Source organism: Alexandromys fortis, unplaced genomic scaffold (genome assembly GCF_014885135.2).
Source record: "Alexandromys fortis isolate MF-2015 unplaced genomic scaffold, M_Fortis_MF-2015_v1.1 scaffold_344, whole genome shotgun sequence".
Taxonomy (NCBI): domain Eukaryota; kingdom Metazoa; phylum Chordata; class Mammalia; order Rodentia; family Cricetidae; genus Alexandromys; species Alexandromys fortis.
Window position 1 is genome coordinate 627,573 of NW_026068226.1, and position 26,212 is coordinate 653,784.

The following is a 26,212-nucleotide window of genomic DNA, read 5'->3' on the forward strand; positions in this document are numbered from 1 at the left end:
TGAATCTTCTTCTATAATTGCAGTGACCAAATTCCATTTGGAGAGTGAATTCTTCCTGTTCCTTAGTTGGAGGTCACATTTGAAAGAACACAACCTTGCAGGAGACTAATGATCTCAAGACTTCCTTCCCTTGACCCAGATTTGGTGTAGTGATAGTAACAGACAGGCTAGCCATAGGTGGCTCCGAAAAATTAATTTATAAATTAATTGCCTCTTGAATTTAAAGTGGTTGTACAAGGTTATTAACTCTTCCTAAGGATGGTTTAAAATAACACACCCGAAGGCCAGGTGTGTGTAGGGGCGTGCATATAATCCCAGAATTTGAGAGATGAGATGGTAGAAGGTTATATATTAAGATCCTGCCTCAAAAACCAAACCTCAACAAAAACAACAGCCAGACCAAAACTGGCTAATAATAGTCTTACCTCTGTCTGTGCATTGGTGCAGCCTTATTTTGCGGATAATTTTATAAATATCTATTTAGTATGTGTGTTGTGGTGGGGTGTGTGTATATATGCCATGGTCGGGGGTAGAAATCAGAAGTCAGTTTTTGGAGTCAGTGATTTCTTTCCTTGTGGACCCTAGGGGTTGAAATAGCTAATTTCTTGCCTTGGGGAAGAATTGTGTGTGTGTGTGTGTGTGTGTGTGTGTGTGTGTGTGGTGTGGATTAGGCATCTCACATCTCAAAAACCATGGGATTATACTTTTGGGTTTATGGTCATTATTCCCCAGGCCTTGCAAGGGTTTGTTATTTATTTCTTTCACAATCCAAGGGTTACAGAGTAGATGAGGCTGCCCTAGTGCTCCTTAGGAAACCGTTTGTTTTCTCTCTACAAATTTGACAACTTTCTGTCCAACTTTGGCGGGTCTGTGTTTGGTCTATTTTTCTGTCTCAAGGTGTTTCTATCCTTCTCCAGTTGGATTTGGGGGGAAGATACTTGAAGTATTAAGGTGTTCCTATCTGTTGGGTCTATTATAAAACTCCCAAACCTAGTGGAAATCAGATTTTGTACTATAAATCCCAGCATGCCAGGGCAGCATGATACAATGTGAATAACATCATCTATAGTCCTCTGCAGCCCCAGGCGGGCTAAGGAAAAGTGTGTGGTCATTTTGGGCTCCGCTTTGGGACCCTTCTTCCTGGTGTGCTCAAGGAATTACGACTAGAGACCGCAGGCTTTTCTTGATCTGGAGACGGACTTTTCTGGGTACCTTGGGTTCTCGGGCACTTTTGGAAGTCGGGGGCTGAACCCTTTAGGAGGCGTGGTCCCGAGACTACATTTCCAGCTTACTTTATGTTATCTGATTCCCTTGAATTTTGCACGGGAACTTTATCCCAGAGTGTTAAAAGTGGGTACTCAGGAGCCGGGCAGTGGTGGCGCACGTCTTTAATTCCAGCACTCGGGAGGCAGAGGCAGGCGGATCTTTGTGAGTTCGAGGCCAGCCTGGTCTACAAGAGCTAGTTCCAGAACAGGCTTCAAAGCTACAGAGAAACTCTGTCTCGAAAAAAAAAAAAAAGTGGGTACTCAGATTAGTTTGGCGGCTACTGTCTTTAATCTGGTTTGAGAAGTCAATTTCCCGATGCTTTAGGGAGCCCATTCATTCATCCTAAAATATTGTTTATTGCCTACTCTCAGGCTCAGTTCTAGTCATGATGACCAAAGGGTTTGCTCAAAGGAGACAAATGCTTTTCCTCATTGTGTTTATCCCCCATCAACAGCAGATTCAAAACCAAAACAAGCCCGGGCGTGGTGGCACCCCTTGAATACCAGGACTTGAGAGGCAGAAGGAGGAGAATTTCTGTGAGTCTGAGGCCAGTCTGGTCCACAGAGCGAGTTTTAGGCCACGCAGGGTTACATAGCGAGGCCCGGTCTCAAAAATAAAACCCCACAAACATCTGTAATCCCAGCAAGTAGGAGATGGAGGTAGGAAGATCAGCAGTTTAAGGGCATTCTTAGTTAACATAATGAGTTCGAGGGTCAACCTGTCTCACAACAAAACACAAAAAGTATGGGAATTTTATTTCTGTCTCTTTCAGGTTCCCGTTATACGCCATCATTTCCCAAGCACCTTCGTTTAACCACTTTACAAACCACACTACATTTCCCAGAATCCCCTCCGCCCCCGGGCATTCTGTGCAGCTTCTATACCCAGATTCCCATCATTCCCTGGGGGCATGCCCTCCTTTAGGCAATTTTAGTTTTTCGGTTTTTCGAGACAGGGTTTCTGTGTAACCCTGGTCGTTCTGGGAGTCGCTATGTAGACCAGACTGACCTCGAACTCAGAAATTCGTCTGCTTCTTTCTCTGAAGTACTGGGATTAAAGGCATGCATTTTGGCGGTTTTCATTCGACCCCTTCTAGCTTCAGATTCCCAGATATTCTTCAGGATTTAGCGAGTCTAGTGAAAACTTCAGTTTATAGAATCAATTTCCCAGCACTCCCCGAGGCCCGCCTGCGTCCTCGATCGCTAACCTAGCCGCGCTAGTTACGCAAGTCTCCTCAATCAGGACTCCATTTCCCAGAGGGCTATGGGTCAGCGTCGTGACGTCAACGTTCCGTCCGGGGGCCGGTCGAGCCTCTGGGCGGTGCTTGCCGTGCGGCGGTTCCCGGCGGCCCCCGGGGCGGGCGGGTGGCTGCTGTTCGTCGCCCGGCGCTCGCTCGCTCGGTGGGCGGGCGGGCGGCCGGCGCGATGTCGGGCGAGGACTGCCCGGCGGCGGGCCCGGGGGCGGCGGCGGCTGCGGCGGCAGCACGCGAGCGGCGGCAGGAGCAGCTGCGGCAGTGGGGGGCGCGGGCGGGGGCTGAGCCGAGCCCCGGGGAGCGCCGTGCCCGCACGGTCCGCTTCGAGCGCGCCGCCGAGTTTCTGGCGGCCTGTGCGGGCGGCGATCTGGACGAGGCTCGCCTGATGCTGCGCGCAGCCGACTCTGGCCCCGGCTCCGGAGCTGCGTCCGACCCCTCCGTCTCGCCGTCTGCACGCGCGGTGCTCGACTCCACCAACGCCGACGGCATCAGCGCCCTGCACCAGGTCAGCGCCCGCGCCCCGGGTCTGCGCCACCAGGGCATCCTCCCTTCCCGGCCCTGAGCCACCTCCCCTACCGACTCTGCCACCTCTGAGTGCCCCGCCTGCTCCGTGGCCGCCTCTTCTCTGTCATCTGTGCTGTCTCCTTTCCCCGTACATCTTTTGCAGATTGCTTACTTCCGTGCCTACGCTGGCCGTGTTTCTCCTTTCCAGGCTGTGCTGCAGCTTTCCAGGTCTGAGGTTTCGTCCTCCTGCGGTCTGACTTGACCCTCCTCTTACGCTAGGCCCAGGTTCTTCAGTGTCACTTCTTTGAGGGTCCACCTTGTATCACCTGTGACCTGTACTGCCTGTAGTGGCCTTAGGATGGTCTTTTCCCTTCTAAGCAGTTATATAACCTTTGTTCCCTTGAAAAGATACTTCCTCTGATGGGTCATCCCATGCTATCTTTATCTTTTCTCCTATCCTCTGCCCCCATGTCCTCTTAATTCAGTTCTCGATTCATCCCCTTTTGGGGATCTTGCCACCTCTTAGGTTTCTCCTTGACTTCTCTTTCTCTATCCACATTATTTGCCTTTCTGGAAACTTCTAAGCATCCGATCTTCCAAGCTGTGGGCTACTTCTCTCATCTCTTGTTTGGTTTTGTTGTTGTTTTTCCTGAGACAAAGTCTTGCTGTGTAGCTCAGGTCATCCTCAGACACAGGTCCCGTGTCTCTGCCCCCTCATTTGTGGGATTACAGGCATGGCCACTCCACCTATCATCTGGGCAGCATCCTTCTTTAAAAGCTATACCCTCTTGTTGGGCAGTGGTGGTGCACACCTTTAATCTCAGCCCTCAGGAGCCAGAGGCAGGCTGATCTCTGAGTTCCAGGCTAGCCTGGTCTATAAGAACTAGTTCCAGGACAGGCTCCAAAGCTACAGAGAAACATTGTCTCAAAAAACCAAAATAACCAAACAAAACAAACTATGCCCTCTCTCCTATATTTCTACCCTGTCACCTTCTAGAACCTACCCCACCACCAAAACCCTGGGCATCTCAGACACTGTGATTCTTATTCCCAGTGATCTGTGCCTGAGAGTGAGGACCATCTTGTGTTGCCTGGATTCGGTATTCTTTTTATCTTCCCATCTTCCAAAGTTGGGGTCACCAGAGACAAGATTAGTCAGCCCAGAGCCTCCATCCCGGTTCTTCTCCCTTCTGGCCACAGTGTTGGCTCGGTGTCAGTCTTCTTCCATGGCAGCCTCCATCTCCCGAGTGGTCCTCTTGCTAGGATCCCCGTGGTTCAGTTACTGGTGGAAGCGGGATCCTAGGAGGTGGGGAACAAAGGGAGGATGTTTGACAGGTGGAGGACAGGCCGTCAATCTGTCTATCCTGGACTGGGATGCCACTTAGGTGGTAGAGGGCTTGCCTAGAAGGCAGGAAGCCTCCGGTTCATCCCCAGTACCACAGAAATCAGGTGCTTGGAAGCGGAGGCAGGAAGGTTGGAAATCAATGTCAACTTCAGCTACACAGTGAGTTTGAGGCCATCTTGGGACACATGAGACGCAGTCACAAAACCAATAAAAGGCAGTCAGTACTGACCTAATGTCAGTTGTCGTTGTCCCTTGTCTTTTGAATGTCTTTTCTCTGTGTCCCTTAGTTTTCTTATCTGTAGAATGGGACCAGTGGTCACCCTGAAGGACTACGGTGAGAGGTGTCATGTGGAAAACTTCCTTTTTGGGGCCTGCATGAGCTGCAGGTGTACACCGGGAATTTGCTTCCAGTGCTGTCTGAGCATTTTCTACATACAACAGGGTACTGTTTCCCCAAGACCCCTCTCAGGGTGTCAGCATCTTTGACCAGTCCAGCAGATCTGCTCAGACTGATCACCTGATCACCAAAGTCCCTGGCCCTCCTGAGTGGTCCCTTCTGACTATATCCCTTTCCTCTGGATCTGCCGGAGGCCCCTAGAGCACCCTCTCCACAGGAACCTGTAACCTCAGGAGTGGCCTATCAGCCTTTCAGGTGGAACTCTCCTCCCACCCTGAAGAGACCTTGGTGAACTGACTCCTCAGGGCTTTGCAGGAGGCTTGGGAGCCTGGGAGATCAGATTCAATCAGATCAGTTGGCTTACAGGGCCAGAACACAGAAAGCTGGGGTTTGGAGTACTGCGAGCGTAGTTCACCTCCTGGTACTGCATTGGCTTCCACAGGGAAAGCTCCCGGAGCTAGTTTTGGTCCCAGGAAAACAGGGACATCTGGCCATCCTCTCTGGTGATTTCTAGTCTTTCCTGATTGCTACACCTTGGGCTTTTTAGTGTTTCCAGTCCTAAACCCTCCCTGGGGCATCAGCCTCCTGCTGTGGTGTTTCCTAAGCCCCAGCCTCTACCTAAGGCAGGGACATTCCTTTCTCTTCCCCCATCCAATAATTGCCTTGTCCAGTAATGGCTATGAGTTGGGTCTGGAGTAGGTATGGCTGGGAGTTAAGAGTCCTAGGTTTGAACAGGGGAGAGATGGGGAGCCCAAACACCTGGGTCTGGGAGGGGGGCAAGCCCGGATTCCCTAGGTCTAAGGAAGGAGGATTGGCTAGAGTTCTCCATCTGAGGGAGGGGGAGGTGGGTCTGGATTCTTGGTCCCTAGTGCCCTGCCTCAGGCATCTTTCACATGGATGCCCGTACCCGGCCAGGTCCTTGAAAGGGAAAGGCCCATCTGCCTCCTTGCCCCCCCTCCCATCACCATGACAACAGGGTAGAAATAAACTGAGCCCAGAGTGAAGCCCAGAGTTCATCCCGTTCCCAGGGCACGTGTGCCCCCCCTCTTGCAGCCTAAATTTCCATGACTTCATGCTCTTGGCCCTCGTAGCTTCCTTCCCAGATGGTTGAGCTTGAAGAAGGGGGTTAATTTTTGTGAGGACCCAGGAGTCTGGACTCAACCCCCTCCCTAGACTCAGTGGTTCCAGTGTCCAGCCAGGGTCATCAGGGATTAAGACCAGTTCTCCTATGGCACCGGGTGCTGTGCTGGCTAGGGTGAGGCCTTCCTCTCCTCGAGCTTTCAGTTTTAAGGGTGAGGAGGCAGGGTTGTAGTATGATGTGGGGTGTTTGGAAAAGATGTTCTGAGGGAACCTATGCATGGTAGGCCCTCAGTGACCCCGCACTTGGTCTGCTTGGACTCCTGGCCACAGGGAACATAACCTAGGCATCCCTTTTGAGAATGTGCCCCAGGCCCTCTACTCTGTTTCTGAGATGTGCTGCATGTGTGTCTCTTTGGGGTGATTTTTTTTTTCTGTGTTGTGGGTGGAAGACAGTGCTAGGTGAGTGTTTGCCACTACCTAGCCTGGGTATGGACTTTATTAATCTTCGTGGTCCTGGGTTTCCCCAGAAGAGGATTCCTGGGGTATGTCTGCCTAAGATGCCCTGCCCCTGGGATGGCTGGACTCTGGGACTCCCCCACTTCATAGACTATGTTCTGCAGTCACATGCAGGGATGGCAGCTCCACCTCTTCCATGTCCACTTTTCAGTCTGCCTTTTGGAGCCTGCTCCTCGTCTCCGTGAGCTCTACATGTGCAGGTGACCCAAGCATGGGTAACAAAAGGTACCATATTGAGCAGCTGGTGGCTGGAGGACCCCTGGAACCCGTGCCAAAGGCCCTCAGCATTGCTTTCCACACCTCTCCCTGGCCCTGGTGCCTCTGTAGGAATGTTTCCTTGCTGGGCCTCTGGTGAGAGGAGAGCTGATGGGCCTGTCCCCATCCTCAGGCCTGCATAGATGAGAACCTGGAGGTGGTACGCTTCCTGGTGGAGCAGGGTGCTACTGTGAACCAGGCAGACAACGAGGGCTGGACGCCTCTGCATGTGGCTGCCTCCTGTGGGTACTTGGACATTGCCAGGTGAGGCGAGGGTTGAAGGGCAGGGCTTGGGTTAGACGTTAGGTCCAGGTCTGGCAGCTCTGACCTTCCCCTGCCCGTAGGTACCTTCTGAGCCATGGGGCCAACATCGCCGCTGTTAACAGTGATGGAGACCTGCCTTTGGACCTGGCTGAGTCGGATGCCATGGAAGGGCTACTGAAGGCAGAGATCGCCCGCCGAGGTGGGCCTATGGGATTGAGAGCTTTGGAATCTGGGAGTCTGGGCTTAAAGGCCAGCCCATTTCCTTGGACTCTGGCTGTCTTTGTGCCTCAATTTCCTCCCCCATGAAGTGGGAGTGGTACCTATCCCCAGGGTTGCCAAGGCTCTAGTGAGATGCTGTAAGACACAGAATAAGAACCCTAACTGCTGTGAGTGTGTCTGTCACTCCAGCTCTGAGGAGCTGAGGGATGGAGCTCTGTGAGCAGGGCCCTGTCCAGGAGTAAGGAGCATCTTGAATCTTTATGTCTGGCCTTATTCATTTTCCTGGGTGGGGTGTGTGTGTGTGTGTGTGTGTGTTCCTAATAGCAAGTTCTTAACAAGGCTTGAGATCCCTCTCTGCCTGCCTGAGAAGCTAGTGTCTAGGCACATGCCTGTAATCCTAGCCTTGGGAGAGGGAGGCAGGAGGGTCATGTTCCACCACATAGTAAGTTCAAGACCAACCTGGGCTGCATGAGACCCCATCAACACACAAACAGATAGTATCCAGAGCCAACAGGGATATAGCTGGATGGCTCTCAGCTCTGTTGTGCAGGGCCTGGAGGGAAAGGGATCAGGAAGCAGGCTGGGCTGGGGCTGCCATGCAGCCTAGCAGGCTCTCCAGGAACATAAGATACCAGTGTACCCTGAAATCAGTTCCAAACTGGGGAGTGTCCAGCTAAGAGTTAAGAGGGAAAAGAGGACAAACAGATCATGGTTCCCCTGTCCTTACATGTTACCACCCAGGATGGAGAGACAATAAATAGGTTTACTATGTTGGCACATTGAATTTCAGGTGACTGTGAGTCACGTGGGGATGCTTGGTAGCGAGTGGACACCAGGAGATGAAGGTCAGTCAGGAGCCTTCCTGGGTTACAGTAGGGCAGGGGTAATAGCGGCTTAGATGAGCTCCCTTTCCCTGAGTTAATTTTGGTAAACTCAGAAAAGTTGCCTCAGTGCTATGGCAACCACCATAGATGCTTTCCTGGGCTTCATCTCAGAATTTGCTAAATTATGTATGGGTGTTTTGTCTGTGTTCCATGTGTGTTCTGCATGTCTGCGTGTCTGCAGAGGCTGGGAGATGTCTGTGGTTGCAGATGCCCTGGGTGCTGGGTATTGAACCTGGGTCTTCTGGAAGAGCGTCCAGTGCTGAGGCAGCTCTTAAGCCCTGTTTATATCTCTGGGATGGGGTCTTGCTATGTGGTACTCCGTGAATTTGGAGCAGTCCTGCCCCAGCCTCCTGAGTACTTGGATTACATGTGTGTGTCATCACTGCATCTGCTGCTTTTTAAACCTTTTTATGAGTGTCAGTGCTCAAGCTCTGTGGGGTCAGAGGACAACTTATGGAAGGCTTCTCCTTCCACCATGGGGGTCCTAGGGATGGAACTTTACCTGCTGAGCTACCCTGCCAACCCGTTGGCCTACCTGTGGTTTTTATACTAAAGCTGCTGCTGGAGCTGTAATCAACATGCCCAGTAGTTTACCCATTCACAGTGCAGTTCGTGGTTGTGCTGTGGTCCACAGAGTTGTAGAGCTGATGCCACATTGATTTCAAAGCATTTAAAAAGTCACCTTCAAAAGAAATCTGTAGTTCTTAGCTCCATTCCACACCCTCAGCAGCCTCTAAGGCCTTCTGTCGGAGGGATCTGTCTGTTATGGACATTTCATAAGAATGGAATTGCAGTTTAAACAGATGCCCTTTACTGTGTTGTCTTGCCCTCCTCCCTTCCCTCTACACAGGCATCAATACCTTTCTTGTTTTTCCCTGTCTAGCCTGCCCTCCTCCCTTCCATTACTCAGTCACTTGGAGACTATGTTGCTGATGCTGTAAACTCTGCCCAGATAATGGGAAGCCCTCCCTCAGCAGGCCTTGCTGCTTTACTCTCCCCAACAGTGAGATGGGACAGCCCAGGGCTCTTACCTCTCTCCCTTTCCATGCCACAAGGTCGCCTGTTGCTGTGGCCTGATCTTCTCCCACTTGGGCACTTCCCTTCCCTCTTCCTGTGCTGGTACATCCCTCAGTTTTCAAATGAGCAGTTTTCTTGACTAAAAGATTCCCCTCTTCCTGAATTGTGAGTTCAAGGCCTTCCTGAACTACTGAGTGAGTTGAAAGTCAATTTGGGCAATTTAGCGAGACTGTTGAAAAAGTAAAGCAAACAACAAAAACAGGAACTGGAGAGAGCTCAGCCACTGAGAGCTTTCTGCTTTGCCAGAGGACCACATTCAGTTCAGAGCACCAGTGTCTGGGGGTCTCATACCTCTTCTGGTACTGAAACACATATGTGCATGCCCCTGCACAGATACACATGCACACACAATTAAAAGTAATAAAAATAAATAGGGAGAGGACTGGAAGCTTCTCACTGGTAGAGCATTTACTGAGCATGGGCGAGGGCCCAGGTTCAATCCCCAGCACTACACCACAACAAAACAAGCATCCCAAGATATGACCCACAGTACTTACTATTTTATTAATTAGTTGGCTTAGGCTGCTGTGAAACTTACTGTAGTCTTGTGTGGTCTTGAGTTTGGGCTCCTGCCTCAGCCTCTTGAGTGCTGCGATGCAGTAGTGTGCCTCTCTGTCTGCTTCTCTTCTTTATATTTTGTGTTGTTGGGCAATGAGAATGCTACCTGCAGGCACATGTACAGTAGGATAGGGCTTGGGTGTGGTTTAGTAGTTCAGTCTGTGGCACTTGATCTTAGTATGTGAATTCCCTCCTCAGTACCAGGGAGGGTAGGAAGTCCTTCAGTGGTGGGATAAGCAAAATGTGGTCTTTGCAGAGAAAAGAACGCAATTCATCCTTAACAGGAAGGAAGCTGACACATCCAACCATGTGGATGAAGCTTAAAACCTCCATGAATTAAGACAAGTGCGGAGTTTCCATTTGTGTGAGATACCAAGAGTAATCAAAGTAACAGAGCTCCCAAATTCATACAAACAGGCCATTAAATGTAGTTCCCAGGTGCTAATAACCCTGGGAGTAGAGCTGGGTGTGGTGGTTTAATCCTACCACATCCCTTTAACCCCAGCACTGAGAGAGGCAGACGCAGGTGAATCTCTGAGTTTGAGGCCTACCTGGCCTACAGAGTGAGTTTCAGGACAACCAGGGCTACACAAGAGATTCTGACTCAACAAACTAAACAAATAAACGAGGGGGTGGGGTGCAGAGCTGTCTGGATGCTCAGAGGGGAAAGGTGCCTGCTGGTGGACCAGGGAACTAACCCCTCAAATTGTCTTGCAGTTCTCACTCACATACACAAATAAATGAATGTAATAAAAATGGGGGAAGATAGAGTTTCTGTTTAATGTGTGCAGAACCTCAGTTCTTCGTATGCCTGTTTATACATGAATGCATGCACACCTGTGTTTGGAGACCACAGGTCAATCTGGAATGTTCGTTGAGAGCCGTCTACCTTGAATTTTGAGAGAGGGTCTTTCACTAGCTTCAATGATTGGGCTAGTTTGACTGGCCAGTGAACCCAGGGTCCTCCTGTGCCACCTCCCTAGTGCTAGGATTACAGGTGCACTGCCATGCCTGGCATTCTACATGGGTGCTGGGGATTGAACTTGGGATCTCATGCTTGTGTGGTGAACACTTTACCAACTGAGCTGCCTGTCCAAGCCCTAGAGTTTTAGTTTTGAAGATGGATTCCTAATGCCACAGCCACTTTGGCCTCATAGTCTGATCTGTTCTCTCTCACCCAGGTGCTTAGCTAGGCTCCTAGCATTGCAGGCTGGTGCCTACCTGGAGCACAGTGGCCCCACCCTCCTCAGTGGCTGAGCCACAGTTCTCGGTGACACTGGCACATGATCTCATGTCAGCCCCAGGTCCCATCACTGTGCAGAGAACTTGTCACCCTGTGACTAGGCTTTGAGCAGAGTCACACTGAAGCCATGTGGGCGAGGAAAGTCAGGATGTGGTTACCGAAGGAGGAAGAGTGGGTGCTGCCAGGTCCTAGCAGTGCTGTTGTGGTCCAGGCTGCAGGGTCAGGCCCCTGGCAAAGACTCTAAAGCACAGTGTCTGTGGAGGAGGAGCACCCTTGGGGGACAGGGTAGGAAGGAGACTTAGGAAGTGCCATCTCCCCTGGAACCCGACATCCAGGAAGGACAGAGGAGGCCTGCAGCTGCAGAGACAGGCCCAGGGGACTGTGATAGTGACTGGCGCAGGAGAGTAGCAGAGGAGTGCTGTGCCCAGAGGAAGTACCCGGCAGGAGCTGACGCTGCAGACCCAGCTCCTGCCCTGGCCCTTGTACTCCTAGGTGGTGAGCGGACAGGAATGCAGCACAGTGTTTATTGTGGGCGAGACCGAAAGATTGGTGCCCCACCAGACAGTGGATGATGCCCCGATGTATAACCATGTGGTCCAGCAGGGGTTGGCTGACTTTTCCTTGAGGGCTCACAGTACATATTTCAGGCCTTACCGGGTATGTGGTCTCTGTTATAATGACTTTACCAGCTGCTATGGAGGGAAACGAGCCAGGGACAGGATGAAAAAAAGCAGAAGTGGCTGGATGCCATTTAAGCTTTATTTTCAGGCTGGTGAAGTGGCTCAGTGGGTGAAGGCTCTCACCACCAAGCCTGACCCCTGGGATCAGTCCCTGGGATCCACTTGGTGGAAGGAGAGAATCAACTTCTGCAAGCTGTCCCCTGCCTTCCACATGTGTACTTGAGTGTACACACACATTCACATAATAAAACAAGTGTAATAGTTTTTTTTTTTTTTACAGTAAATTCAGTAACACACACACACACTCTGTTTTCTAGGACTGGGAATATGCTCAGTAGAGCAGCTTGCTGCACATAAGGTCCTGAGTTCAGTTCCCCAGCAACCACATACCCAAGCCCACCACCACTTGTAATGCTGGCAGGTAGGGGGGAAGGCAGGTAGAGAGGATCCCTGGGGTCTGCAGGCCAGTCAGTCTAGCTGAATCAGTGAGTGACCCACTCTGAGAGGGAGGAGGAGAAAAGTGGGGGAAGGGGGAGAGGGGCGGGAGGAGGGGGAAGGAAATGGGAGGCTGGGAGGAGGCGGAATTTTTTTTTCTCTTTTCAATAAAAAAAAAAAGACATAAGGGGGAGGGGCCAGAGATGTGGCTCAGTGATAAGAGCACTTGCTGGTCTTCCAGAGGACTCAGGCTCAACTCTAGCACCCACATGGCACCTGTAACTCCACTTCCAGAGGAGTCTGATGCCCTCTTCTGACCTTTTTGGGTACCAGGTACACATGTGTACAGACATAACACAGACAATACACCCAATACACATAAAATAAAAACGCAGTTAGCCAGCCAACCCCAAAACTGAATGCAAGCAGGTCTTGGCTGTGTGGAAAACACAGGCTACCCTTGAACAGGCACAAGAATACTGACGGTGGCTGAGGAAAAGCAGGGAACTCCGCCCTTCCCCTTCCCTGCCACAGTAGGATGGAACAGCGGGCAACTCCCTTTAAGGAAGCAGGCAGGAGGCTGGAGGAAAAGGGCGGTCCTGGCCTTGCCTGCCCTGTTCTCTGTGACTGCTGTAGATGGACTTTAGCCACACATTCTTGAACTCTGCCACCGTTAGGCAGGTTGGCCAGGAGATGCAAAGGGCTAGGACCTGGCTACCACCAGGTAGCACCAAGCTGCAGCTGGTGTCGGATAGAGTTGGCCTTGGCTTGGGATGAGAAAGAACATCCTGAACCAACTTTGAGGACTGTTTATTGGATCTCATTTAAAGCTTTATGGTGGAAGTATATAATATATATGTTGAGGGGAGCAGTTGGTTGCCTTGGCTATGAGGGGGTGTAGTGAGACTAGAAAGGAGCCCACTGTGTGTAGAGGGCTTGACTTGGGCCTTACGTTTCTAGGCAGGCATTCTCCCAGTGGACTAAACCCTGCTCCCTAGTGTTTTCAGACAGGATCTCTCTTAGTCCTGGCTGGCCTTGAACTGGTGAGTCTCCACCTTCTACCCCCTTGTGTAGGCTGTGAGCCTAGCCCTTAATGGCTGAGCCAGTTCTCCAGTCCCGATGTGTTGGTATTTAAAGCCAGGTGGTACCTAAAGACCTTTGCCAGTAACGCCCAATGGAAGTCCTGGGTGAGCCACAGATGCAGTTTGAAACTTCTAAGGCTGAGGATGTGGCTTAGTTGGTAGTGTGCTTATCTGTTAACCACGATCCTCAACACCAGGCATGCTAGATGTGGCCATGCAAACTGCAATTCCAGCACGTGGGAGGTGGAGACAGGAAGACCAGAGGCTCATTCATCATCTGCTGTTTAGTGAGTTTGAGACCCCCCCACTCTGGGATATGTAAGTCTCTCTCTCTCTCTTTCTCTCTCTCTCTCTCTGTCTCTGTCTCTCTCTCTCTCTCTGTCTTTCTCTGTCTCTCTCTCTCTCTCCACACACACACACAAACACAGACACTCTGGGATATATGTAAGTCTCTCACACATACACACACACTCTGGGATATGTAAGTCTCTCTGTCTCTCACACACACACACTGGGATATGTAAATCTGTCTCTCACACACAGAGATACACAAGTGCGTGCACCAAAACAAGAAACAAACCCAAATTAGGCGCAGTCAAAACAGTAAGGGGAACTGGGGAGATGGCTCAGTAAAGATGTTAGATGCACCCAAGTTTCCATCTCTAGAACCTTTGTAAAAAGCCATTGGCACTGGGGCACATCTGTACTCCCAGGTCCTAGAGCGAGGCAGGCCCAGTGGCCTAGAGTACACAGCACAACAGCAGAATCAAGAGGCCCTCCCTCAGCAAGGTGGGAGGTAAGAACTGACTCCTGAGAATTGTTCTCTGACCACGCTGCCATGCCTTGTGTGCTCAAAATAAAGTTGTAAAACAACTGTTCACGAGTGCCCTTACATTTTCCTGTATTTTGAAATTCCAAATATACTTTACATTCACAGCCCCTCTCAGTTTCGAGTGCCTGATGGGTCCACATTGGCTGCCAGCTATTGTATACAACAGCTCAACTTTGAGGAACTTTGGGAAGTGAAAAAGTTTCACAATCGTAAAAACATAGGCACTAATAACCTTCCCAGGAGAAAACAGAGCATTCTTCAGCAGAGACCATTTTGCTGTGATCTCTGTGAGTTCATAGTACTCAAAGGAATGAAGATCACAGTGAGGGATGGTGTTTTGGGTAGGGGTTCAGCCTCAGCTACTCTGCCTGACTTTGTTTTGATGTTTATGTTTTGATGATAGGGTCTCAAGCTGCAGCCCAGGCTGACCTTGAACTTGAAGCAATCCTGCCTCAGCCTCTTGAGTGCTGAGAATATAGGTGTGGTGTGTAACTTTGTGTGTGTGTGTGTGTGTGTGTGTGTGTGTGTGTGTGTGGTTTTTAGAGACAGGGTTTCTCTGAATAACAGCTCTGACTGTCCCGAAACTCACTCTGTAGACCAAGCTGGCCTCGAACTCACAGAGATCCGCCTGCCTCTGCCTCTGAGTGCTGGGATTAAAGGTGTGCACTACCACTGCACACTACCACAGCAGCTGTTGTGTTTTTAATTGTTATTGTTTTCAAAGACAGAATCTGACTCTCTAGTCCAAGTTGGCTTGAAATTTACTATGTATTGCTTAGGGTCTTAGCTGGGGTCATCTTTGTGGATTCCTGGGAATTTCTCTAGAACCAGGTTTCTTGATAGCCCCATAATGGCAGTTGCATGGCTAGGGCAGACTGAGGGGCCACTGGAAGTGGCACCAAGATTTATACCTACTGATTGTACTGGCTTTTTGGGAGGTCTCTTTGGATGGATACCTTGCTCAGCCTAGATAGGGAGAGCCTTGGACCTTCCCGAAAGCAATGTGCCTTACCCTCTCTGAGGAGTGGATGGGGGGGTAAGAGGGATAAGAAGAGGGGATGGTAGGAGGGGAGGGAGTGAGAACTTGGATTGGTATGTATAATGAAAAAAAGATAGTTTGTTTTCTTTCTTTTTTTTTTTTTTTTTTTTTGAGACAGGGTTTCTCTGTAGCTTTGGAGCCTGTCCTGGAACTAGCTCTTGTAAACCAGGCAGGCTGGTAAAAAACAAATAGCCGGGCGATGGTGGCGCATGCCTTTAATCCCAGCACTCGGGAGGCAGAGGCAGGTGGATCTCTGTGAGTTCGAGGCCAGCCTGGTCTACAGAGCTAGTTCCAGGATAGGCTCCAAAGCCACAGCGAAACCCTGTCTCGAAAAACCAAAAATAAATAAATAAATAAAATTATAAAAAAAACTTAATTATGTAGCTCAGATTGATGGCGATCATTGTGCTCAGACTGAAACTGGAAGCAGAGGCATGAGCCACCACACATAACTATACAATGAAGTTTTGTTTGGTTTAATCACACTTGGAAAGGAAAAGACGCCAGTAGTGACAGTGTGTGAAGGTTATAGATTATAGCAGGAGGCAGAGGACAACTTAGATGGAGTAAGGTGTGGGGTTTGCTCAGGAAATGAGGTTTTCTCTTAAAAAAAAGAAATACTGCCGGGCGGTGGTGGCGCGCACCTTTAATCCCAGCACTCGGGAGGCAGAGGCAGGCGGATCTCTGTGAGTTCGAGACCAGCCTGGTCTACAAGAGCTAGTTCCAGGACAGGCTCCAAAGCCACAGAGAAACCCTGTCTCGGGGGGAAAAAAAAAAAAAAAAGAAATACTGATCCACATGGGTCAAGACCTGTGGTTTCCATTCCTGGCCTGTTGTGTCTTAAAACCCCTCAGTGGTACCCAGGCCTGCGGATAGCACAGTTGGAAAACACAGGGTTAGTCCAAGCCTCCCGAGTCCAAGCAGGGAACTGGTGAGTCACGGTGAGACTGTGACTAGTTGAGACTGTAGCCGGGGTTTCCTAGAGTGCCCTGTGTGAGTCCACCTGTCACCTCTCATTCTCCCAGGTGTGGATGTCGAGGCAGCCAAGCGGGCTGAGGAAGAATTGCTGCTTCATGACACAAGGTGCTGGCTGAATGGGGGTGCCATGCCAGAGGCCCGGCACCCCCGGACCGGGGCCTCTGCCCTGCATGTGGCAGCTGCCAAGGGCTATATTGAGGTGATGAGGTGAGTGAAGCCAGAGTGATTGTTTTGTGTCTTGAAGCTTTTGGGGCTATTGTCCTTTTCTTCTAGTTTGTATACCTAACACCAAGAGTATTTCCCACTCCCTAGCTGTGCTCAAGAGGTTTAAAGATGATACTTGTTTATCTCTCTGTGTGTTTGTATGCACACATGTGTATAGGCAAAACATTCATACACATAAAAATAAAAATCAGTCTTTAAAAAACATCATTAAGCTAGTCATGGTGGTATATGTCTTTAATTTCTGTGTTTTGGAGGTCAAGGCAGGATTGCTGTGCGTTCTAGGCTAGCCTTGGCTACCTAGCAAGAACTGTGTGTATGTGTGTATGCTTGATACGGTCTTGTACATGTGTAATCACGACACCTGAGAAGCAGAGGCAGGAGTATTACTGGAATTTCAGGCTAGATTTGACTACATCCTGCTGTGCATATGAGGCTAGTGCTGTGTATTGCGATCCTGTTGTAAAAACCAAAACCCCAAATGTAATTAAGATGAACCTCCCTGTCTTTCTGCTTTCCATACTGGTAAAGTTGCCGGCAGGTTTTCTCAGGCAGGATTTAAGACCTACCACCCCCAGACTTACAGGCTGTCTGTGTAGTTCTGCTCCAGAGGGAGGGGCTTCAGCCTCTGTATTGTCAGTATGAGTCCCAAGTCTGAGGCTGAGCTCTGAGCCCACCCCTTTTGGGGACAGATGCCCTAAGCATCTAAGAGCAGAAGCTGCACTCCGCTCCAGCCATGCTGCCCACATCAGGATGTGGTCTGTTGTGACTTGCCTCACCTGCCATTGCATCTACATCCCAAGTCAGCGAGAAGCAGAGGCAAAGGGAGCAAATGTCTTGTTCCTTGTCAGGAGAACATTGCACAGGTTTTTGCATCACTTAATGCCTGTGTTCCACTTACCCAATTCTCATTATTGACAATTGCTAGCTACAGGGAAGACTAGGTTTGTTTTCACACAGTTGTATGTCTGGCTAATGGTTGTATGGTGTGTATGCATGCATGTGTTTAGGCACTTGTATGTGTAGAAGCCCGAGGTTGACATGTAATATCTTCTCTAGTTTCTCTCCACCTTACATATTGAGGCAGGGTCTCTGGCTGATTCCTGAGCCTACCTTTTTGGCAAGTTTAGCTAGCTGTCTCCCTCTGAGTTTTTTCTGTCTCTGCCATGTCCATTCAGTCTTTATTTTTTATTTTTTTAATTGTTTTTCTCTCATTATACATCCCTACTACAGTTTCCCCTCCCTCCACTCTGCCCGGTTCACCTTCACCTCCTCCTTTCCCCCAGATCCACTCCTCTGTTTCCCTTCATAAAAGAGCAGGCATCTCGCGCTATCGGCCAAACACAGTATAACAAGTTACATTAAGACCAGATTATGCACAAACCCTTGTAACAGGGTTGGATGAGGCAACCCAGTAGGAGGAAAAGGGTCCCAAGAATAGGCAACAAGAATCAGAGACACCCCCACTCCCACCATTAGGAGTCCCACAAGAACACCAAGCTTAACAATCTTAACATATATACAGAGGACTTAGTGCAGACTCCTACAGGACCCCTGATTGTTACTTCGGTCTCTGTGAGCCCCTGTGAGCCCTGTTTAGTTGATTCTGTGGGTCATGTTTTGATGTCCTCCAACCCTCTGGTTCCCATAATCCTTCCCTCTTCTGTGGGGTTTCCTGAGCTGTGGGTCTCTGCATCTGCTCCCATCAGCTGCTGGAGGAAGCCTCTCTGATAAAGATCTGGCTAGGCTCAGATCTATGAGTATAGCAGAATAGCATTAGGAATCATTTCATTGACTTTTTGTGTATTTATTTTTTTCCAGTTGTATTTGGTTCTACCCTAGGTCTCTGGCTATCCAGCCTCTGGTTCCTGACCATCAAGGCTCCCTCTTGTGGCATGGGCCTCAAGTTGGACCAGTCTTTGATTGGCCACGCCCACAAGTTCTGTGTCACTATTACCCAAGCATATCTTGCAGGCAGGACAAATTGTAGGTCAAAATTTTTATGGCTGGGTTGATGTCCCAGTCCCACTCCTAGAAGCCTTGCCTGGTTATAGAAAACATCCGGTTCAGGTTCTGTCCTCCATTGCTAGGTTCCCCATCATAGATTCGGGGGTTTTCCACTGCACTAGGTTTCCATCTCACCCCCATACTCTCCCTCCCCCCCATCCCCTGCTTGATCTCTCCTGTTCCCATCCCCATGCTCCCCGTTTTGTTATGAGGAAAATCCCTTCTATTTTCCCTTCCCAGGGAATTCCATGCATCTCGCCCTTGACCCTTCCTTGTTACTTAGCCTCTCTGTGTCTGTAGATTGTAGCATGATTGTCCTCTACTTAACAGCTGATATCCATGTATGAGTGAGTGCGTACTATGCTTGTCTTTCTGGGTCTGGGTTACCTCACTCAGGATGATTTCTTGTTCCATCCATATGCCTGCAATTTTCATGATGTCTTTTTTTGGTATTTTTTTATGTACCTATATGTAGATGTCTGTGTGAGGGTGTTGGAACCCCTGGAACTGGAGTTACAGACAGTCTTGAGCTGCCATGTGGGTGCTGGGAATTGAACCCAGGTTCTCTGAAAGAGCAGAACCATCTCTCTAGTCCCAATGTCAAATTTTATAAAACAGCAATCCACTCAGTTTTTAAGTGGATCCTGGTAATCAGAACTCCTTTCCTTGTGCTTTAAGCTTTGCCCTGAGCTATCTCCACAGTTCCCAGGGGCTAGGAAATAGAGAAAGTAAGTCAATACTTGTGGACAGCCTCATTATCTTGTCGCAGAACTGAAGCACTGGGTCTGTGGGCTCAGACCATCAGTGCTTCTCTGAGTCCACCTGTGAGGGGCTGGGAGGTGACTTAGGAGTAGAGCACTTGCCTACTCTACTCTCTAGTTCTGGGTTCCAGTTCCACTCCTGGAAAAAAAAATTCACTGATGACAATGTTTGTGTTTGTTTATTTGGTCTTTTCAGTCAATACTTCATGTTGGTCAAGGATAGCTACTAATTCATTAGTCTTGAATTTCTAATCTTTGTTCCTTCACCTCCCTCCGGGATTTAGAGGTGAGAGCCGCCATGCTTGCCTATCTTCCCTGTAACTTCTTTCATTTTTAATTGAGAGATACGGTCTTGCTATATAATCCTGACTAGCCTGGTACTCGATATATAACCTACCCTGCCTTGCATTCACAGCTATTCTTCTGCCTCAGCCTCTGCATGCTGGTGTGAGCCATCATACTGAATTTTGTGATTTTATGATAGTCCCTTGGTGTGAGTTTGTGTTTACTTTCCTCTTTTTCCTTAATTTACGGTTATTTATTATTTCTGACTATTAAAAGTTATTCTCCTCATTGAAGTAGAGGTAAATATTTACTTGATGTCTGTTAGATGCCAGCCTCCTGGATGGTCTGAAACTTCCCATCCACTTAGCTGTCCTAGCATTTCAGATGTGTACCCGCCACAGCCAACCGGAGAGACATGATGGGCTGCGCCATTCTATTCTGTTGGCTGTCCTGTCCCTTGCAGCACCTCTGACCCAGCTGTGCCATGACTGTGGACATTGCCACAAGTCTCCTGGGGACTATCAGGTCCCGATGAAAACCTTAGCTTCTAGACAGTGAGATAGCTCAGGGGTAGAAGTGTTACATTGGGTCCTGCAACTGGTGGTGGAAGGAGAAAACCAACCCCTGAATATGTCCTCTGATCTTTGGACATGCTGCGGCACGTGTGCTCGCATAATCACACCTCAACAGACGCGTACACAGCAATAGTAAATAAAACCAAGTTTATCAGAAGAAAACTCTGGCCCTGGGAGATATAAATAGCATGCAATAGAGAGAGTCTTCTGGCAGAACTGCTGGCGAGGAGGTGCTGATGGATTAGAGGGCATGACTGGGTGGCAGGCTTTGGGCTCCTAGGATACTGACCAGAAGGGGAGTATAGCTAGTACCTAGCCAGAAACCCAGCATGCCCTGGGACAAGAGGACGGGGAATCTTGGGTAATGTGAGGAAGGCGGGACTCCTAGTGCTCTGCCGTCTGTCAAGGTCTCTGCCTCCCTCTGCTTGAGGCCTTCCTCATTGACACAGAATCTCACTGCATTTTTTTCAAAAGAGGCTTTGTCCCATGCTGAGTTCATAGAGCTCCCAGGTGTAGCTTTCTGGAAAGTCATTGGCTAAGCCAGGCTTGCCCTACTCCAGCATTCTGATGTTTTGGATCTTATCATTGAGTAGTAGGGCTGCCTACCACAGAGGTATAGCAGCCTCTCCAGCCCCTGCCCACTGACGCTACTGTTCTTTCTGCCTGTAAGTTAGGACTCCAATGATGATGTTTACGATTGTGGTGAGGGTGTGTACATGTGTGTCTTTGTGTGGTGCTTGACACTGTTGAGAGCCAGTATTCTAAAACAGTGTGGCTCCAGAACTACAGTCCCTTGGCGGGGGGGTCACATTCTCTTCATGGGCTTGGGTTAGTGGGGGAGTCTTGTACCCACCTTGTCACCTCTCACCACTGCCCTAAGTCCTCTAACCTGGGGGACTGGAAGAGTGGGATCCCTGTGGTGCAAGGAACCTTTTGCAGGTTTGATTTGTAGCTGCTGGTCCAAGGGAGGGCTCGGTTGTACAGGGGAGCTTGGGGCAGGGCTGGTTGCCAGTAAATTGTGTGATGTTTGAATATTGATCAGTAATACTTTAGCCACAGAACAGAATTTGAAATCAGCCATTGGCTTAGTTTGACACTTGACCCCAGCCTCCCTGGCCCTTAGGCTGCTACTCCAAGCTGGCTACGACACCGAGCTCCGGGATGGAGATGGCTGGACACCTTTGCATGCAGCAGCCCACTGGGGTGTGGAGGACGCCTGCCGTCTTCTGGCTGAGCATGGTGGGGGCATGGATTCGCTGACCCATGCGGTGAGGGCCATGTCAGATGGTGGGGCAGGGCAGGGGAGGAAGCTGGACATCATCATCAACCACCCCTTCCCTACTCAGGGGCAGCGTCCCTGTGACCTGGCTGATGAAGAAGTGATGAACCTTTTGGAGGAGCTGGCCCAGAAACAGGAGGACGTGAGTCTCCACTCTAGTCTGCCTCTTCACTTGGCGTCTCTAGGGAGGGAACAGTACCTGGGAGGACTGACACCCTGTCCTGGGACCTGCAGTTCCCACCTGGTAGCCCAGCTCTGCTGGAGGGCTATGAACAGGGGCACCTCCATGTCTGGAGGAGGTGAGGCTGTGTCCAGTTCCCTGCCTGCTCACTGGGGAGACGGCATGTATGTGACACAGGTTGAACTCCCCCCACCCACAACACTGTTTCTAGTTAGCACTTTTGCTGGGAAAATGGAGAGTGAAGGGATCGTGGATGTGGGCCCCAAGCAGATGGCCTGGGCTAGAAGTGCTTTATCTAGTGAGGTGGCCCAGGCATTGTGGGAGCCAGCCAGGAAGAACCCCTGGGAACATTCTCCAGAGCTGCGCCCCGTGGCATACTGAGATGCAAGGAGGGCATGGGCAAGTGGCATTCCTGGTGGAGTGCAGCTGTGACAGTCGTGGGGTTATGACAGCGGCCTCTTTAGTCTTGGACAGTGGCCATTGTCATCGGGCTGAGAGCTGCCTGTGATAACCATAAAGAGCCACCTGCCCTGGCCTGCACTGCCAAGAGTTGATTAGCATCTTAGATGTGCCGAAGGGTCGGGAGGAGGTCTGAGCAAGTTGCTCGCTCCTGGGAAGTAGAAGAATCCCTCTGGGAGTAAGATTGGAGGCCAGTGACAGCTGGATGAGAAAACTTAGGAGAGCTTGAACAGGCCCCGGATCCAATGTGCTGTCAGGATACTGAATCCTCCATGTTTGCAGGACCCTGCATAAAGTGTGGCTAGCCCATTTATGCGTGATGGCCCTCAAGGTGGAGAGGTGGCACGGGATGGCTAGGAGATACAGGCGGGATTGTGCTCTCTGCCTTCCCCCCAGTTACCCCCTTCCCTCCTTGTAGCTTCGGAACCAAAAGGAAGCCTCTCAGAGCCAAGGTCAAGAACCACAGGTGCCCTCAAACAGCAAGCACAGAAGGTAAGAAGAAATGCCTGGGTTTGGGGTGGGTTGGACTCTCCACCAGACTTGGACATGGACACCCTGTCTTTCCCCTAGGAGCTCTGTATGTCGTTTGAGCAGCCGTGAGAAAATCTCCCTGCAGGATCTGTCGAAGGAGCGCCGGCCTGGTGGGGCAGGGGGCCCCCTTATTAGGGATGAGGATGAGGGAGAAGAAGCCCCAGCTGGTAGGGATACCAGACCCCTGGGTCTAAGGAAGGAGTATGGGCCTGGACTTCTGAGGCCCCAAGTAGAGGTGACTGGCATCTCGTGTGACAGTCCCTTTCTGTTCCGCACATAGATCATCCACACGTGGAACCAAGAGCCCTCAATGGAGTGTCTTCCCCTGTGTCCTCCAGCCCCAAGAGCCCTGTGGTAAGTCTGACCACCTGAGCTGATGTGAGCTTTGGGGCAGTGGGTGGAATATGGTAAACACTTCCACCTCCACTCAGGAAGGTGGCCTTTTGACTTGGCTCCTAGGTCCTTGTGGACAAAGAGCTATTTTTTTGGTGGCGCCTGCTCTGGCTGTGACTTATGGTGGTTCTCTGAGGAGTTGGGTCAAACCTTTGCTCAGTAATGAAGACCTTTTCCTCTCCCAGATGCCAGAAGAGGCTCCCTTCTCCAGGCGCTTTGGTCTCCAGAAGACAGGGAGCTCTGGTGCTCTGGGTCCCTCAGAAAGGAGGGGTACAGAGGGAGTTCTTGGTCTGCAGCGTTCAGCTTCCTCCTCCCTCCTTGAAAAGGCCTCCTCTCAGGTAGGTGTCGTGAAGTGTGTGGGATCCAGGCTCCTGCCTTGGGGCAGAGAGTACCTCCTTTGTTTCTCTCCTGTGCCCACAGGCCAGGGAGCCCCGTCTTGCCAGAATAACCCCTACCCCTGCCCAGAAAGTGCCAGAGCCCTCTACCCTGTAAGTACCAGGGGCTGGGGCAGGGGGACAGGTCTGGTGCTATCCTGGAATTTGAGATCCTGAGAAAGTCCTTAGGGTGCATCAGATAAATGCTTACTGTAAAACTCCCAGGCCACTGTGCTCCGACTGCCTCAGGGCCTTTGTTCTTCCTGTTGAGTCCTTAGAGCTGGATTGGGATTTTCCTTCTTCATGTCGGCTTGTATGCCCCTTTTCTCCCAGGCCTAGTGGGACTGCCGTGCTAACATGGACTCAGTACATGTACCTGGCTTATTTTTCTTTTCTCCAGGCACCTTCTCTCCCCATGCTCCAAACTTGCCTTTTTGGCTGCTGTTTGTTTTATATGTGTTTTGCTCAGAAATGACTCATCAGCAGCCATGGCTGGTTTACTCTCTGTGGTTCCTCCCATGCCTGGCACAGAATGCAGGCCTGAGGACTATTTGCTGATGAATGAATCCTTACAGGTGTGAGGCTGCCACGCCTCCTTCTTCGGATCACTCCGCTCAACCCTCCAGGAGGGAGCCTGGATCCCCAGTGAAGCCAAATGTCCTCACAGCCTCTGCAGCGCCCCTAACTGACTCCAGGGATCGTCGGAGGTAAAGAGACTAGGGGAAGGCCGCACTGAGACAGCAGTGTTGTGTGTGGGCTCCCCTGGGGTCCTGTTTGGCCAGTTGAAATGCTCTCTGCCAGAATGTGCACCCTTCTAAGATGCATTTCACAGAGTGACAGCACTCAAGGGGCAGTCTCTTGAGATCAGGCTTCTCCACATAGGTCCTACCAGATGCCTGTGCGTGATGAAGAATCCGAGTCTCAGCGGAAGGCTCGCTCCCGCCTTATGCGACAGTCTCGGAGGTCCACACAGGTGGGGGTCTGTGCTCCTGGGTCAGAGGGAGGAGGCTGGGGTCTGTGCTACTGGGTCTGAGGGAGGAGGCTGGGGACCTGAACTTGAGCCCTGTCAAAGTCTAGGCCCTTTTCCCTGACCATGTTCTTTCTGGTAGGGTGTGACCTTGACAGACTTGAAGGAAGCAGAGAAGGTTGCAGGGAAGGCCCCTGAGCCAGATCAGCCTGTCCCGTCCAGCCTGGTGAGCAGGGTCAGGTGAAGTGGGGCTGGTGGAACCCATCTCCCTGTTTCTGACTGTGCTCCTCCCTGGCAGGACCCTTCTCGGAGACCTCGGGTCCCTGGCGTGGAGAATGCTGAGGGCCCTGCCCAGAGAGGTGAGGTCTGCTATCTGGGAAATTGGTCCGCAGGGAGCCATCCTATCTGTCCCATGAAGTCTTATTGTTAACTGGGGGCTAAGTCAGGTTTCCTGCACAGTAGACAAGGGCCCTTGTAGTAGCGTCTGGGCTGATTACCGCTGATTCCCTAGCAGAGGCGCCCGACGGGCAGGGCCAGGGACCACAGGCGGCCAGGGAGCACCGAAAGGTTGGCCATGAGCGAAGGGGGCCAGCAGAGGTGAGGATGCTGTGTGGAGGGTGGGCAGGCAGGAGGGAGGGCAGGCCTGGACATTGGATGGAGACTGAACTCTCAGAGCTCTTATGCAGGGGGAAGAGGCGGGGCCAGCAGAGAGGAGCCTGGAGTGTAGGTAGGTTGGGTCATGCTTGCGGGCTGGAGCCCGGCTCTCTGGCAGGGCCTGGTTCCTAAGACCTGTAATTTCTGCCCAGCACTGTGGATGGCGGCTCGACTGCCCGCAGGCAGCGTTCGCAGAGAGACCTCAATCCAGAATCCAAGCAGGAACATGAAGAGTCTGATGGAAGCTTCCGGAAGGTGCAGCATCCCACCTCATGCCCTACCCTGCCATGTTGTGGCTTCTGCTGATGGCCCACACCTGGCCCTTCTAAGCCTGCCTGCTTGCTCTGTGTTCCCAGCTGTACATGGAGCTTCGAAGGGAGAATGAACGGCTTCGTGAGGCCCTGACAGAGACCACCCTGAAGTTGGCGCAGCTCAAGGTGGAGCTGGAGCGGGCCACGCAGGTACAGATGCTGAGACCTAAGAACCAACTGTGTTGGGGACAGCGAGAGACAGAGCTCCAGTTGCAAGGGGCCTGGCCCTGGCTGATTGGAGGGTTACTCCCCTGGGGACAGGGCTCTGACTGGACTAGGGGTGCGAGGTGACACCCAGTCTTTTTTGTCCTCACCAGAGGCAAGAACGTTTTGCTGAGAGACCTGCGCTCCTGGAGCTGGAGAGATTCGTGAGTTTGGGCTGCTGGGGTGGGCCCACTGTGTCTTGGCCTTGCCCTGCCCCCTGCTTCTGAACAGCCCCATTCCTTGCAGGAGCGCAGGGCCTTGGAGCGCAAGGCAGCCGAGCTGGAGGAGGAGCTGAAGGTGACTGGGACTTGTGATGGGCAGTGGCCAGAGCCAACCTGCCTAGCACTACCCAGCTGACTCCGCTCTGTACCCTAGGCCCTGTCCGACCTCCGGGCTGACAACCAGCGGCTCAAGGATGAGAATGCAGCACTGATCCGCGTCATTAGCAAACTCTCCAAGTGACTCCGGAGGAGTTCCCGCACCATATTTATACAGCTGCTTTTGACACGCGCACCCCTTCCCCCGAGTGAACATGAGTGACAGGGCTCCGGGGGAAGTTGCTGAGAAGCCATAACCTCCTCTCGGGACCTCAGAACCGGGAGGAAAGCACAGAGTCCCCAAGAATCAAGGGGGGCCCTCTGAGGCCAGGATGGAGGTGGGGGGCTGAGCCAGGTAGGGAGATGTTGCTGAGAGTAGGCAGGCACCAGAAATGGGACCAAGAAAGAAGCAAGGACCACGAAACACAGGATCAGTATCCAGGAGCAGAGTGGCTGCCCCGGGGTCCCACCTCACGTGTGATGCTACCCAGCACCTCTCCCCCTCCCCTGCAGGGATCCAGGAATGTGCCAAGAGTCCCACTGGCCTCTGCCAGGTGGGCCTGTATATAGGGTCCATGTGCAATAGGGAGGGATGTCTTCTATTTTTGCTGCCTCCTTCCCACCCGTTGTCTGGGGAGGGGGAGAAGGTATTTTTGAGACAAAGCACAGGCACCACAAATAAAGTGACATTGCCACTCAGTGACTTGTCAACCGCTGGGTGTGGGGCACTGTTTCTGGCTTGTATGCTCTGGCTGTCTGACTTAAACTGCTCGTCCATTTGGATGG

The 26,212-nt window shown here is 51.2% G+C and overlaps 1 protein-coding gene across 2 annotated transcripts; it reads left to right on the plus strand.

The window, feature by feature from the left end:
* Positions 1-2,604: 2,604 nt before the first annotated feature.
* On the plus strand, positions 2,605-26,125 carry Ppp1r12c (protein phosphatase 1 regulatory subunit 12C). 2 transcript variants are annotated; one of them, XM_050130674.1, is made up of 22 exons: positions 2,605-3,023; positions 6,749-6,879; positions 6,960-7,078; positions 15,954-16,113; positions 20,880-21,024; positions 21,103-21,177; positions 22,094-22,167; positions 22,246-22,373; positions 22,487-22,560; positions 22,785-22,937; positions 23,020-23,087; positions 23,549-23,680; positions 23,856-23,946; positions 24,083-24,166; positions 24,239-24,299; positions 24,452-24,537; positions 24,627-24,667; positions 24,747-24,849; positions 24,951-25,055; positions 25,223-25,273; positions 25,356-25,406; positions 25,485-26,125. In XM_050130674.1, exons 1-22 carry the CDS (start codon positions 2,691-2,693, stop codon positions 25,569-25,571), a joined length of 2,352 nt encoding a protein of 783 aa, XP_049986631.1. In that variant the 5' UTR covers positions 2,605-2,690; the 3' UTR covers positions 25,572-26,125. The 2 variants fall into 2 exon arrangements, with proteins under 2 accessions (XP_049986631.1, XP_049986633.1); XM_050130676.1 differs by having other exon boundaries at positions 24,455-24,537.
* The last annotated feature ends 87 nt before the right edge of the window (positions 26,126-26,212 follow it).

Coding starts and splice junctions, on each gene's coding strand:
- Ppp1r12c (XM_050130674.1), top strand. CDS start 2,691: ATGTCGGGCGAGGACTGCCCGGCGGCGGGCCCGGGGGCGGCGGCGGCT. Junction 21,178..22,093: donor TGGCCCAGAAACAGGAGGAC/GTGAGTCTCCAC, acceptor CCCTCCTTGTAG/CTTCGGAACCAAAAGGAAGC. Junction 24,300..24,451: donor TGAGGGCCCTGCCCAGAGAG/GTGAGGTCTGCT, acceptor CTGATTCCCTAG/CAGAGGCGCCCGACGGGCAG.